This window comes from Nesoenas mayeri, assembly GCF_963082525.1.
Source record: "Nesoenas mayeri genome assembly, chromosome: 6".
NCBI classification, from domain to species: Eukaryota; Metazoa; Chordata; class Aves; order Columbiformes; family Columbidae; genus Nesoenas; species Nesoenas mayeri.
The window spans coordinates 11,623,804-11,639,158 of record NC_137545.1 but is presented as its reverse complement, the minus strand read 5'-3'; the positions used below and the strand labels follow the sequence as shown (position 1 = coordinate 11,639,158).

At 41.6% G+C, this 15,355-nt stretch overlaps 1 protein-coding gene across 1 annotated transcript in view; it reads right to left on the bottom strand.

The window, feature by feature from the left end:
* The window catches only part of ABCA12 (ATP binding cassette subfamily A member 12), a gene marked incomplete at both ends in the record, with an annotated part of 83,121 nt that overhangs the window by 35,174 nt on the left and 32,592 nt on the right, over positions 1-15,355 (bottom strand). Inside the window, 13 exons of the mRNA XM_080346617.1 lie at positions 2,561-2,861; positions 4,387-4,566; positions 5,909-5,999; positions 7,172-7,291; positions 7,868-8,007; positions 8,581-8,782; positions 9,598-9,762; positions 10,692-10,865; positions 11,599-11,723; positions 12,157-12,269; positions 12,387-12,640; positions 14,067-14,173; positions 15,161-15,276. Of these exons, the coding sequence (XP_080202743.1) occupies positions 2,561-2,861; positions 4,387-4,566; positions 5,909-5,999; positions 7,172-7,291; positions 7,868-8,007; positions 8,581-8,782; positions 9,598-9,762; positions 10,692-10,865; positions 11,599-11,723; positions 12,157-12,269; positions 12,387-12,640; positions 14,067-14,173; positions 15,161-15,276 (2,088 nt within the window). The remainder of the gene's footprint in view (positions 1-2,560; positions 2,862-4,386; positions 4,567-5,908; positions 6,000-7,171; positions 7,292-7,867; positions 8,008-8,580; positions 8,783-9,597; positions 9,763-10,691; positions 10,866-11,598; positions 11,724-12,156; positions 12,270-12,386; positions 12,641-14,066; positions 14,174-15,160; positions 15,277-15,355) is intronic.

The following is a 15,355-nucleotide window of genomic DNA, read 5'->3' as shown; positions in this document are numbered from 1 at the left end:
AATAGAGGCTTTAGCTGAATACAAAATGTTCTGGGGATTAACGCTTTATACAGAATATATTTTTCAGAATAATACTTTGGCACAGGAAAAGACATGCTTATATTTCAAAACGTGGACTATAATTAATAACTACAAAAAAAGCTATTTTGCCATTGCATTGGATTTTCTATTCATGGGACTCCTGACTGTTCAAAATCTTTTTTTCTTTTCCTGAATCACAGAGGGATTTCCAGATGCATTCTGCAAGTTTTGCACCACTGGCAGGAGCAGGATCCACCACAGATAGGGGCATCTCCTGGTTCTCTGATGGGGTGCATCCCATTTTGAAACATCACAGCAGCCAGCCATAATCCCCAGTTCTGTTCAGAAATATAATGGCCAAATTTTGTTATCAGGTTATATTTCCTAGTGCTGGAGTTTGGATATAGGTACTTCCCCTCAGAGTGTCTGTCCTATTATCCCACAGGAGAGGTATCGCAGATCGAGGTCTGCAACATGGGCTTCACAATTTTTGGCTCCTCACTTCAGTTAAAGCCTTCCTCCTGTGCCAAATGTGCCCAAAGACAACAATGGCCAATGCAAAATTTCTCCTTTTGTGATGAAAAGCAAACTTTTTTAGCAGGAGCTTCACTCTGTTGTATCTACAGGGCTATGCTTTCCTCCATCACTTCTAAACCTGGTTTAAAAAGTGTTATTCCTAGGTAAAATTTAATGTGCAATAATAGGAAGAAATTAATACGACTACATCTGTTTTTAAAATTTCTTACATGTAACGCTGAAATTTTCCCACAAACCAGCAGTTTCAGGGCATGCTTCCATGCAAATGAAGCCATATATATAAAGAACAATGAAAGTGCATTTCAGTAGCTCTACTACCTCTTTGTTATTTAGGGTTTCTTTTGGCTACCACCTTATGCATTATCTCTAGGCTACTAAAAATTCTCAACACCTTCTGTGTACTGGTCTACGTATTTCCTCCATTTCCCTACAGGATGGTAACTATGCGATAACAATCAATATACAACCATTTTATGATGACGTCTACTGGATGTAGCCTTTAGGTATTTTAATAATTGAGCAACCTCATATCCCTCTGAACCTGGGGTGAAGAGGGAAACCCGAAGGCAAGTGGTTTTCTTAGCAGCTCAAGAACAAGAGAAAGAGCAGCTAACGCTGTAATAAACACCTCCAGCAGCCAGTTAATCGTGGTACAAAACTCTCTCTCAGCACTAATCCAACATATTTGCTGCAAGAAGTTGACACTTGGTTTGAATGCTTACTGCCTGCATGCTTGCAGGCATTTTGCATGCTGCTACCTCGAGAAGAGATAACAGGTCCCCAGCTCTCTTGAGTGACAGAAGGTTAATAGGTCTGCTATAGGTCCTATAGCTATAGCTCCCAGAAATCTTCCAGCTCAGGCGGGAGACACGCAGGCTTTTCAACAGAAAGAGCTCCTAGGTCTAGTCTGTACTCTTGGTCCAAAGGAGACCTTCATGTCAGCATGGAGGGACCATCCAACCTACCAATACTATTTGTTGAACATCCTTCAGTGCTTTCTGATGGACACTGAAATCCCTTCCCTGTGTGTTTTCCACTCACTTTGGCCACCAGCTGTGATCAGGGTAATAATTCTGAGGACATACTACATTGCCAGCTTTCCAACGCAGATCAAAATTGCCTTGCCAGAAGGGGCAGGTCCTCAGCTGTGAGAGATTTGCTTCTCTCCATCGCGTTTGGCAGAAATGCAGTTTATATTAGCTGCAGTTCTGGCTCAAAATGAGAGGAACAGAAGATGATCCAAAACTTTCTGATCTGCTTCACCATTCGAAACTTAATGCTGGTCCACACACTGTTCATGCTGCACTGCTCTGTACAACAGGCTGTTAACTCCGGCAACCCAGCGCATCAAAAGCTTCTCTGTCCTCCCTCATTATTGCAGAGATGAATGGTATAATTTCATCTTCCCTCTTATCCTTCTTAAAGCATCTGAGAAGCACCTGTATTTAGAACTATTCACTATACACTGAACATGAGCTAGAATCACTGGAATGAAAAACAAATACCACAGCTGGATAGCAATCTCTAGGAACAAAGCTCATAAACCTAGGGACTTTTAGCCCAATAAATAAATTTTCTAAGTTCTGCTGCATTGTCTGCATGTAAACACCTGCAGAACAAGCCAACACTCATATGTAACCCAAGTCCTTCCAACCCCAGTCTCAGTTCTACTATGTGTGGTAAAAAAAGGGACAGATAATTTTACCTGCTGTAAAACCTATAGTTACTGTGACAATTCAGGTACATACAGACCACTGAAAACAAAAGATTGAGCAAAGTAAACAGAGATAATTTACACTAGGGTCCAAATTTTGTTCAGACTCACGAAAAAACAAACAAACAAACAAACAAAAGAAACAAACAAAAAAAACCACCTACAAAATGAAATTATTTCTATGCCATGTGAACATCAAATTAAGGAGACCAGTACAGCTGGCAAACTCCAGCAATCAGACAAGATGAGCTTACACAAAGCATGAAGACAAAAGCCACACGAACTTACATATCCTTATTGTAGCAGGGGTAAGGCATGGCCTGGACCTGAACAGCTATTTCCTCTGGATTCTTGCCAGTCTGTAGCTCAATAATGGCTCTTTCGATGCTGTCCTGGATATAAATAAATGCCCGGCTGTAAATCTGGCTCTGCGAGGTGGAATTGTGCGGCCCCACCGTCCAGATGCGCTCCCTGATCCTGTTGGTGGTTTGCGTGATCCGGCTGCTCATGCGGATGGTGTAGTTGAGCACGGGAGGGAGGGCCAAGTCCCCAGGGCTGCTCTGGCTCGAAGGCAGCTTGAAAATGATACCTTGGAAGAGAAAGGAAGAAAAGGCTTTCCCTTCAGAGTGGATAGCATGGGAGCAGTACACACAGATATGTAGGAATTCCTCATTTATATAAGCCTTTTCTACATTACAATCCATCATTTCATTTTGTTGCTGCACAAATAATGCTCAGATGGGTAGGCTGCTTATTGAGGGTCTGGAAGCGGAAACTATACATCACTGCAGCTACTCAAACTTTCAAATGTGACCAATGATTCCGAGTGTGAAATACATCCCCAAAATACACCCCCAAAGCCTTTAAATCTTTTCCCACTGAGCACTCAAAAATCAAAGGCTCTCAAAATAGCCAGTTGTATTTAGAAAAGTCTTGCTGTTAACATGACCTGCCACACATCTGTTGGGTACATCACACAGCACACAAACCTCTCGTGAACGTGCCCAAAGGTTCTCTTATCAATACAGCTCACACAGTGATGCTGTAACATACAAATATCAGGAACACAGTGTTGAAAATTGTTCATGACCTATAAACATATTTTTGCGCCCACACAAATTCCTGCAAAGCTGAGATGTCTAAGAATATAAAAGCTTTGCAAGTTCCTGTTAGGAAATGGCATGCTGTAGGACAGTTTGACAGACAGGACTTCTTTTCCTTTAAAATGTCTGTTTGAGTAGAGGCAATACTATGGAAGTTCTTCTCTCCAGAATATTTTTCCTGATTATTCCATAGATAAAGCATATGACGGAACGGAGGAGTAACATGGAAAAAGACTGCTTTTATGGGAATAGACAAATATTATCAGGGTCTGAAGTTTCAAGAAAATAAAAAGTTTCTATCTACTCCTCAATTACGAGGTATAAAATCAAATAGGTCACAGGACTTAAAAGTAAAACCTAATTGAGGAAATATTTGGTGGTATTATTAAAAATTAAGACATTCAAATTAACATAAGTTCCTATTCTCTACTGCTCCCACCCCTCTCTGTAGTCTGATCTGAGCCTACAATCCGATCCCAGAAATGTGAAATATGTGACTGAGGAGATCTAATACAATATCACATTGTTTGGCTGGAACATCTCAAGACCTTCTAATGACCTTCTAATAAATTGAACTGTCTCATATTTGGACTTGATCTTAAAAATCTTTTCCAACCTAAATGATTCTAGGATTCCATGATCTCTTTCTCAGTTAAAGCATCTTTTCCTAGGGGAGCCTGAAAGAAGGCAGCTGTCATGAAGTTATCCTAAGGGCAGTGAAATTTTGTTCAAACTGAGAATTAACCAAGAGAAGACACTAGTTGACCAAAGAATTTCTATACAGACAGCAGAGGTGTAAGAGAAGAGGACATACAAAAAAGAGAGTGTAAACCACTGCCATAAGGAGGTCCCAGTGTGTGGGTCCCGCAGACACTGGCTCAGAACTGATCACTGTGTGGTAGGAGCTGTGACCACGACAGTTGCTGTTGGAAAGTCAGACTTCTTATGCTGGACTCCCACCCTGAAGGAGGCCAACTTTAATTCACAGGGGGACACAAGTCTGTCACGTACTTGCAAAAAGCTCATTCTTCAGAAAGAGCTCTTTAGCCATCTTCTCCATTTCCTCTAAGCTCTTGACTGCCCGAATGCGATGAAATGACACACAGGAGGACACATTTACAGCAAGGGTAGCTAATGTATTCAGCTGATCGACGATGTCAGCATTGTCCTGTAATTCCAGACGAATATCATCTGAAAAGAAACACAAACAAAAACAGTAGCATCACTACACAGGGCAAAAAATCCAACACATCATTCTGCTCTTTACACTAACAATGACACCAGAAAAGAAGAAAGCAAGCCATCATACTAAACATTAAGTGTAAAATACATTTCTGCACTTAGCAGCACAATGAAGGTATGTTGTTGACCCGATTTTTATGTTAATCATTTGTAATACACTTGTGAGTTCACCTTTGGGAGGATGCCAGCAATGGGATGTGACAGCCATCCCAAATCAGAAGTTGCTACTAACCTGCTGAGGTTTTAGACTCGCACATGATGCTCGCCATTCATTCCACATCTTACAGTTTTTGATGTAATCAACTTGTCTGTTGAGCTGCTCTGTCTCAGGGGAGAATGTGCTTTATCCAAGCACATCAAGGAGAAGTTATGTCTGTTGTGCTGATGTGTGTACTAAACCTGATAATGCGGTTTAATAAAGAGGCTGCTGTTTCTTGGCTGTTGTAAAAGGTGACTGCATAATGCAGTGTAACTAATATGGAACAGCTGCTGCAGGCACGATGATTTTATGGGGAGTAAAGACAGGCGATGCTACTTGTGAAATTACACAGAGGTCATCACAAACAGTATGTAAATATCCTGACTACGACAAATGACAACCACTCATGGTTTATGCTGGGTTTTGCTGGCACAACCCAGATTTATGTTGATATGTATGGCCACTCATTGAAAAAGCAGGTAGGGACAATAAGACCAGCTAGGAAGGACTGTGCTCATCGCACTGTGTACTAACAGGATGCATCCTCCACCACTGCTAGCTGGTGACTCCCACAGTGCAGACCAGCAACTCTCACCTTGAAAGACCATGCAAGACCACCAGAGAACAGCAAATTCCAGCAGAGCATCTCCTGTAATGATGCCTCTGGCTTCATCAGCCTGGGTACCTGTATCTGATCCCTTGCTTTTCTGCTCCGGAAAACTTTTAAGTTGAACTCTGATGTGATACAAGTGAGCTCACCTCAACATTTACCAGTAGAGCCTCAGGTAGCTGATTTGAAGTGATAATTATGGTTAAACAGTGTCCTCCAGTGGCCACACTCAGCTGCAGAGATTCCCATCCTACTATCCCTTCAACACTCACCAGATATATCTCTTCATACAAGCCCTTTGCTTTCCAAGAGCCTTTTCCCATAGACGACTAGGTTTTTGAGTCACAGTTGAGATTGCCTTGCATTAAAGCATCTGGTACTGGCCAGACAGCAGTACCAGAGGATGGCTTAGAGTTTGGTGACTCTGGAGCTCCCACACTTGAAGTTACAAATAAGAGGACAGCACATGCGGACCAACTTACCCAGTTCATTTATTTGACTCAGCAGTTCAGTTGCATCCAAATTCACCATCAACTTGATAAAAACCTGCACAAAGGGATTCTGCAGGGTGTTCTGTTAACAAGAAAAAGCATCAGTTTGACCAGAGGCCCCTTGATCTTATTCAATGTATTTCTAAAATACAACAAACCAGCTGCCTTCACTGTGCATTTGTACAACCCTCCCCTAGTCTTTTCCTGACCTTCCATATTTCACTCTATTTATCAGGATGGGGAAATGTTAGCCATGAAAAACAACATAGAGAACCCTATGAGTCCAGGCTAATGTTTCTTGAAGTCAAGAGAGGATGTCTCTTGTCTCTCTCTACCAGGAACCAGAGTCCCATAGAAAATTCATAGAAAACCTTTGTTATTCTAAAAGTGCAGTACATTTCACCTGTGTTTTAAGTCCTGTGAACACAGCCAGAGAACAATGGGTAGGTGACCAAAGTTTAGCTTGAAGACTGGTAGACAGATTTTTTTCTTTTGCTAAATAGTTTATTATTCCACCAACGAGTGCAGCCAGCAGAGAATATTTCATTTCACTTTTGCATATTCTACTCTGAATTTTCTCTCAGTGCCATCAAAATTACAATGAATTCCAGCCACCAAAATTAACTTCTAATACTTTGAGGTTCCAGACATCTAATTTTCATAGTTTTGTAAGAAAAGGAGACAATTTTTACTGCAGAGAATGGGAAGCAAGTATGCGAAACATTACAGCCTACTGCTTTCTGTATCCAAGCAAGGCTAGGCTCCTTAAGAAGGGAAAAAGAAATTTTATTTACATTCACTGGGATACAAAGACATCTTATAGCTCTTATGTGTGTACCCAGAGCTACATGCTTATTATAGATACTGTTTCATTTTCTGAAAAAGTCATTTCTTGCCTGGTCTTGGCTGGCTGAATCACTCCATCAAGCAGAAAGTTAATTTACAAACTGAAGAGTGTTCCTCGCTCATCTTCACCCTCCAGCAGGCCCCAGCATGGCCAGTGTCAGGGGGCATATTACAAACAGGTCATTTCAGAAAGAGGATTTAAATGGGAAGGTGCGTCTGGAGTATTTCTGTTACAGCAACAGGCAGGCACAGAAACTGTGGAGTCTGGCACAAAAAAAGCCTGAGAAGGGTTTTCCCAGCTGACTTAAGATGTCCCTGAGGTCTGTGGAACCCCAGTTTACCTAAGGGCAGAAATCCACCCCCCCAGTTCCCTCCCGCGAGAGAGATGGGAGAGGTCGGATCTCATACCTTGATCATCGGAACTGTCTGGTTTAGCTTAGTCAGTGAATTCATGATGACAGGAGACTTGTCCAACCACTCCTGGGACTTCAGGGCTAGATCAGCCATCTGCTTCAGGGTTGCACTAGACTATAAAAAACCCACATCATGTAGCGATTCATTTATTCATTTACCTTAAAGCTTTTTAAAAATAAACAAGTCAATAAAACAGCTGAGACCAACTTCGGTTTCCTTAGGATTTTTCTTAGCGCCCTGTCACTGCTTGGCAAAATGCCCCTTAACACACTGAACTGGGATGCAAATACTTAAAAGTATAGCCTCATATGGGACGTTTGGAGCATGCCTTGGATATCAGCATTCCCTCTACTACTGGGCTGCTTGTGAACAAGCACTGGTTATAGCATCTGTCCTGGGAGACATCACTCTGTTACTGGCTGAAAACATGGAGGTAAAACCTTATAAGCTGAAGGCCTTAAAAAATTGTATTATAAATATTAGACGAACTGCAATATTTTGGAGGTAAGATGCTTTCAAAGACAAAAGATTACTCATATGACCAGCAATGCAACTAGGAAAAGGTAATTTGACTAATACTCCAAACAGTCAGAAAATAGACTACTTCTTCTCAAAGAAACAAGCCCGTGCTAGATAAATTAAAATCCTTTTAAGTGGGTGTATCCTGATGTAGTGTAAACAGAGCCATACCTTTTCCATGATTGCTCGAGTTTCTATGGTATCTGGTGTATAAAGGATCTTCCCAAGCACCATTGGTTTTAAAAAAGACCAGATTAAAGCTCCACTTGGGGTCTTGACCAGGTCCAGGTAAAAGGATAAGCAAAACGGTGCTGCAAGGGGAGAAAGGCAAACAAATTGCTTTTCCTGAGAAACCTACCAGTGTATTTTTTTCCCCATCTGCCCAGTTTGTTGCTGTGTCCAGTGAAAGACTTCAGGGGCCTCTTCACTGACTGATTTAATGTGTCTTGACAAAAGCAATCCAGCCCCAAAACCTCCTGTTGCTGAACTCAAGACAACAAAAGTCTCAGTGTTCGAGCCAAGATTCTCCGCTTGAAGGTTAAATTAAGTTCTGTTGAACTCATAGGAGCTAATAATGTCAGTACAGTCAGAAAAACTATACATCAAGGAAAAGCAGTGACCTGTCAAGCCCTAAGACCAGATCAGCAACAAATGGGAAATAGCACAGCATCAAGCACTGCTCTGCTACACAGGCTGTTTTCCTTTTAACATTTATGGAAATCAACCGCTGATAATTAGGGCAATGCAGATCTTCAGCTCCATAAATCATGAGCACTTACAGCCCCCCAGAGACATACAGAGGGACAGCTCAGCACTGGATCTCTCTGGAAACAGTAGAGTTTGGCTCTGAAATGTTTTTTGCCTTAAGGAAAAGTCAGACTTACTGGAGTCAGGAGGAATCCCATATTTCCTTATCATCTTTTGGACATGGATATCCTCCAGAGAAGAACTGTTGCTTACATGGTCTCCAAAATCTGGAAGTAAGGACTCAAAAAACAGGGGTGTGATCTGCTGGTTGCAAAGAACTTTTGACATGGACTTAAATGTGCCACGTGTTGTCCTAAAGTTGTCTGGTTTAAATAATGCCTGCAGAAGAGATAAAATACAAATAAATCCTGCATGCTAGAAGCACCCCATTCTGAGAGAAAAAGGGAAAAAACAGAATTAGAAGGCAAGGATTGAACATTTCTATATATTGCTTTCTTATGAGAAGTTTGTCTCTACCAAAAAAAAAGAGTGACTTGCCATGCTTTTTCAGCTAACCTCTGCTATGACAGAGGTGGTAAATTCATTTCCAGGTACAAGATCCAATGTGAGAAATGTCTACAATGTGTGATTACCAGAAATTATGCCTGCCATCTGTGGATCAGAGAGGGATTGGATCCAGTGCTGGATGAAGTTAGTGCAACCTGAAGTTACTGAAGCTGTCAGAGCAGGATTGGGTTTGTACTGAATGTTTTGGGCAACCTTGAGGCTTTCGGTGTAATCTCATGCACACTAAAGCTAGAGCAAAGTTTTGCTGCTGATTTACGTGGTTTTGGATAAGCCTTGTTCTCCAGCTGTTTCCACAAGCTGACCCCTTCCAGCACTTTGTTGGAAGTCTACACTCCTTCAAGACAGCTGTTCATTCCCAGCATTTTTGTTCCTAGTGTCCCTCCCACAGCAGATGTTCCCAATGTCCCCCCCCGTTATGAGCACATGATGAGCCCACTGCTCCAAATCAAAGCTCTCCCAAGAGGGCAACATACAACTTTGACAGAGATTCTTCTTAGAACACTGCTGCTTCTAAAGAGAATCAGTAATCAATGACTTAATGCACCTTTGACTTCTAGGGTAAAAAATTCCTGTGGGAACTGTTCCAGTGGTGTTTTGCCTCCAAAGCACATGCAGACTACACGTACCTTAGTCAGTGGCACATTTCTAGACTCCCGGAGCTTTTTCAATGAATGAATAGCTTGTAGCAACGGTTCAACACCAGATTCAACCTGGTGTCTGAAATATTTCATTTTTGTCAGAAGGTCTAACATCATGTCCATGGGTTTCTGCAGTTCCTTAGGGAAAAACACCTGCGAGAGGCAGGAAGGAAATCAATTATCATTAGCAGGAAGGAATCTGTGTGCATATGCATGCACACATCCATATTGTATTAATTTTAAGACAAAGACTGTGGGATTTTAAAAACCATTAGGAGGCTTAGGGAGAGGATGTCCCATGGGAAATGAATGGGATTTGTATTCCTAAATCTCCAAATGCTTTTGAAAACCACTCCCCTGAATATTACATATTCCGATCAGTGCATATTTCCAAACGCCTACAGTTAGGAAATGTCTATCAGATATTGGCTGGGATATAGTTTAAGTCTCTAAGAGGCAGCATTTCACACAACACAGATGCCAAACACTACAAGTGACTTTTCACCTGAGCCAAATTCATTGAAATTCTCATTTAATAACTTTTTTCCCCCCCAGGATCACTGCTGTAGCATTTTTAAATATGCATTCAATACACACTTCTCCATGAATGGTATTTTTACATGCCGTTTATATAGTTGTGTGCATGGGATATTTGAATAATTTAATAACTTGGCAGTACCAACTAGATTGGGAAAATGTACTTTAAAGGACTTTTTCCAGGGCTTTCCTTTCCAAGGAATAAAGAAATTTAGCCCAGTGCCTTACTTTTGTGAAGGCTGACCTCAACTGGGGATGTTCAAGAGGTTGTGACAGCATATAAAAGATACTAGCAGATAGGGAGGCATTTAGAGTAGGTCCAGTGCCTTAAAACGAGGTTTGCTGGTTTACACCAGCTGGGATCCTCATTTATAGCCACACTGTCACAGCATGGATATGCAATAAAAATTACTGCACGAGCAAAGCCTGATCTTTGGCTTGTGTAAATCAGCATAGCTTCTGGCCACTGCAATGATATTTTATGACCTTTCAGCCACTACGCGCGGCAAAGACTATAGAAAGCACTCTACAAATCCAGCACTAACCTTGTATAAGAAATTGTAAATGTCTAAGTGTCGTAACAGGGTGACCCCCAGGATGTACATCTCACGAGTCCTCTCTGAAAGAGAGAGATTGCAGAGCTCCTCCGCTACTGTTTGCAGCTGTGGGTCAGCAGGACGGGCGCTACAGGACTCCAGCTGGAGAATCTGAGAAATGAGCTGTTTGCACAACAGAAGAAAAGATTTGTTAGGGGGGTAGACTGCTAGCTCTGGCACACATGGATTAGTCTTGCCTTGCTGTTGTGCTTTCCACAAGAACCAGAAAATGCCTACCCCTTACTCCCACTGCAAGGGACAAATCCTGAGGGTTGTGTTTTACTGCTGAGCTGGCACAGTAATAAAAGATTTTGTGGCTTCAATTTCCCATTGATTGATGCACGTGAAATTTGGAAAAGAGCCCCTCTTTGGGGCTCGGTGCAGACAAGATGGTTGGGAAGGGGAAAAGCATCTGGAGCTTTGCTTGCACAGGCAAGCTCACCTCTTGTTATGGGAGGCTATTTTTGGGACCCTGCATGCTCTCAGGTGGTTAGAAATCTGCTTTTCCATCTGGGCTGCAACAACTCCTCAGCACTGAGGACTCCACCGAGGACACCACTTGGTCCTCATTAGCCTGTTACAGTGAACTGTGCCCTTGATACGGCTCAGAGCAACCACCATATGGCTCTTGGGCTCCAGTGGCTGAACTAACATCAAATATCGCCCTTACTGCATTTCTGATGGCTGTTTGGATCCATAACATGCCATGCTGCCTGTCCCTGTGGGATCATCTACCTCTCTCTGTGCTGTCACACACACAGTGATCTGCTTAGCTCATTCACTAACAAATTCTGGTTTTAATGGTCTGAGAGTTAGAAAGCAACAAGATATTCCACCAGGATGACAGCAAACTTACCTGACTGCTGTTTTCTGGGAGAGATGCTTCTAGAAGAGCATCAATACTGGCTGTAGACATTCCTGTTGTGTTTTTGAGATCCTCTTTAAGCTGGTCCACATTTTTTAACACATCTCTTAACTTTTCTGTAAAGAACAATCAAAGAACAATTGCTTTCTCCAGACATACAGCAATCTCAAGCACACAGATGGGACTTTAGGTTAAGTCTGGAAGTGTGGTACATCACTGATGATGAAAAAACAACCTTGCAAAATACAGACGCGTTTCCTAGGGTTTAACATCTGATTTGTGGGCTAAAGTTGCCAGGTCTAGTGATAACAGAAGTTACTCAAATACAAAGACTTGGAACTGTCAGCACATAGGACTACTTGGGCTGCACAGAAAACATAGAGTAGTCTAGAATATGCTCTAGAACTACCCCAGGTGAACAAACCTAAGGACATGGTGATTTAATTAATATAACTTCTTGGCAGCTAAGCAAGCCTTGGGATTTCCAGTTGAAAATACGGCACTAGTGATGATGTTTACCAACATTGTAAAGTAAATACAGAAAGCTACCTTGCGTGCTAGAATCTGTTAAATTCTCAGTGATATTCAACACGGAATTCAAAGTATTCATATACTGAGGAATCTCTTGAAAAAAGGCGATTTCCGGTACATTTTCTTGAAACCTAAATTGGCAAAACAAAACAATCAACAAAATTGGGAATACGAAAAGAAGACAAAAAGCCATTTCATCATTTCATAAATAGAATATAAAGGAATCTAACTCAGAGGGAGAACCTTACCACTCCGTTTGTGTCTGGATGTTTGTGGCATCCCCAATCAATATATTTTTAAGCTCTTGGGAGATTCTTCTGTGATTTAAGACATTGGTCACAACTTGATTGCTCAGTTCAATAGCATGAAGGAGCTGCTCAGGAGATTGACTTTGTTCACACAGTTTTCCAAAGCTAACATCAGGGAGATGGCAAACATGCTGTACTGACTTAAAGCTCTCATAGTCACAAAGAAGTGTTGTCAGATCCCGGAGGCGAGATATCTTTAAAGCAAATTTTGAAAAGGAAGACAAATGTACAAACACCAGTTAGATAACAGAATTATAAAAGGCAAGTTTTAAAGAGTCTAGCTGTCCCTTTCCATTCTTCTTTAGGATTAAAATTTTAATATATCTTTTTAGTTCACTAAAAAGGTCTCCAACAAAACAGTTGATAACAATCATTCCTACATGAGTTTGTAGCAGCTGTGAGTACACAACATTGCACGGGATCTAACAAACCTTGCAAGCCTCAACATATTTCCCCTGTCCAACATGCATACCCAGCAACACTCCATTTGGACTTACCTATTGATGACTTAACATTTCCAGAGACCAAATAAATCTACCTTGTCCAACAGGCTTAGCATTTCAGATACCACCTGGTCATCTCTACTACAGTATTTGAAATGGAGCTGGTTAGAAGTCAGGACTTCGCCTATTCTGCTATTATGGGCTTCCCTCTTGTCTGACATCACTATATTATCAGTCTCTTAGGGCAAGAACTGTTTTCCACCTACAGCACCTGTCACAGGGACACTTACTGTATTTTTGTTACAGACATTAGGCAGCAACAGCATTGCATGCTGTTAGCTTTTTTATAAAAAACTTTTTAATTATATTTCTCATACAGAAAAATAATGTGCATGCACGATATTAGTGCAATCATGTATGTATGGTGTAAGAAGCATTTTATCCAAATGAGGCATTGCCAAATCCAAAGCTAGTGAAGGAAATTAATGAATTAATATTGTTTAGGTGCTTAATGTCAGAAACCATTACAGTGTTGAGGCACCCAGGGCTAAGGGAGCATGCGGGGACTTGGACTCCAGCCACGTCGGTGTTGGTACAGCTCAGACGTACTAATAATTAAATCAGTGGTGCTTCTAACTGCCAGCTGGGTATCCACAATTCCACTGGTTTTCAGCAGGGCAGAGTTATCTAACTGCTGTTTGTGCCTTTGGAAACTCCTCCTGACATACTTCTCAAATGAAGCTGAGGCAGCCAGGAACGGAGACTACCAATCTCCGCTCTGCAAGGTGCTTCGCTAATTATCAGTGCATGGAACTTCAAAACTACTAGTGATCAGATTCACGAGGAATATGATGCCACCTATGTAGTGATCATACTTTTGGGATGGCTGGTGGAAAACAGAAGCCATTCTATCCAACAGACAGGGAGGACAGGAACACCTCTCCCTTCTCAGAAAAATGGGTGTACACTGGGTAGGCACTCACATAACAAGTTCCTCAGCCCATTTAATGGTGAACTTTAAATTTAGGCAGCAAGCAGAAAACACATTTTCAGTCCTAGTTTTTATCAGTTTTTTTTAAGAAACTTTTTTTCTATATGCTGTTTCAAAAAAAATCCTATTGCACATTCATGTATCACTGCAGGATGTCCTTCAAGTCAGCATTTTAAGCAGACTCACTTTTAGCTTCAGGAGCTCTGGTATGGATGAATGTTTCTCAGAGGTATTATTTTGCATAAAAGGGTTCTTTTTCAGATGAGCTCGCTTCAAAAGCAGCGTGATGTTTTCTGTGCAAGGAAGAAAACAAAAGTTACTTTAGACAAAATGCCAGACTTGCAGAAACTTCACAGATGGGAATACCGTCACTTTTATTCCAAGGCCTACTGAGCCTTGCTATTGTTCACAGAATTCCCATGGCTCAGGACCTCTGAAATCACAGACCAAGACCTAGGTTTTAATCTGGATGTATTGGGTTTGCATGGCCCCCTGCATCGCCATGGGGGAAGAGGCAGGGGTGGAGGGAAGGTGTTTTAAGATTTCGTTTTTATTTCTTATTATCCTACTCTGATTTGATTGGTAATAAATTAATTTTCCCCAAGTTGAAACTGTTTTGCCCGTGATGGTAACTGCTGAGCCATCTCTCAGAGCCTTGCATTATATCTTGTCTCTCCTGCCCAGCTGAGGAGGGGAGTAACAGAGCAGCTTTGGTGGGCATCTGGTGTCCAGCCAGGGTCAACCCACCACACTGGCTGTTAATGGAGCCAGCTCAAGTCAGTGCTTTGCTCCTGAAGAAATCCACCCCATGCTGGAAACAAGACTCCTTATGGTGCCCTTCAGAGCACACCCGGTATCTCTCTTCTGCGAGCAGATAAACCTCTCAGGTTTTACAATAAGCTCTTATGATGAATATCTGTGCGAAATACCATGTTAACTCTCAAAAATAACTGCTGTCATCTTACAGGTACATAAAGCTGTGAAGGCAATATAGGTTTCTATTTGTAAGATTTCTTTATCTGAGTGTCAGCAACCTGTCACCACACAGCCAAGAGTACACGTGCCTTTTGGATAGAGCTGGATGGAAAACTTATATCCACTATGTGACACAACTCAAACAAAAAGGAGTCTGGCTTCCCAAGGTCTCATCGCTCCACTTAATTGCCAGCAGATGAAAACATGTAGCACCATTCCTTCCCACCATTACAGAAAACACTTTGAAAAGACAGGCACAACATATTCCAGCTGAGGTCCCACAACATTAATGAAATCATGATTACCTGTCAACTTGCTGTCTTCGTTTTCAGTGGCATTTATTAAACACATCAGGTAAGGGCTATAGCTGTTATTTGCTGTCACCTGTAAGATGGTGTTTTCAAATTCTAAAAACAGAAATCTGAAAATAAGATAGGATTTTAAATCAGCTTCTTTTTCAGAAACAAGGTATATTAGTGAGCGACCTGTCAGCTGTGTAG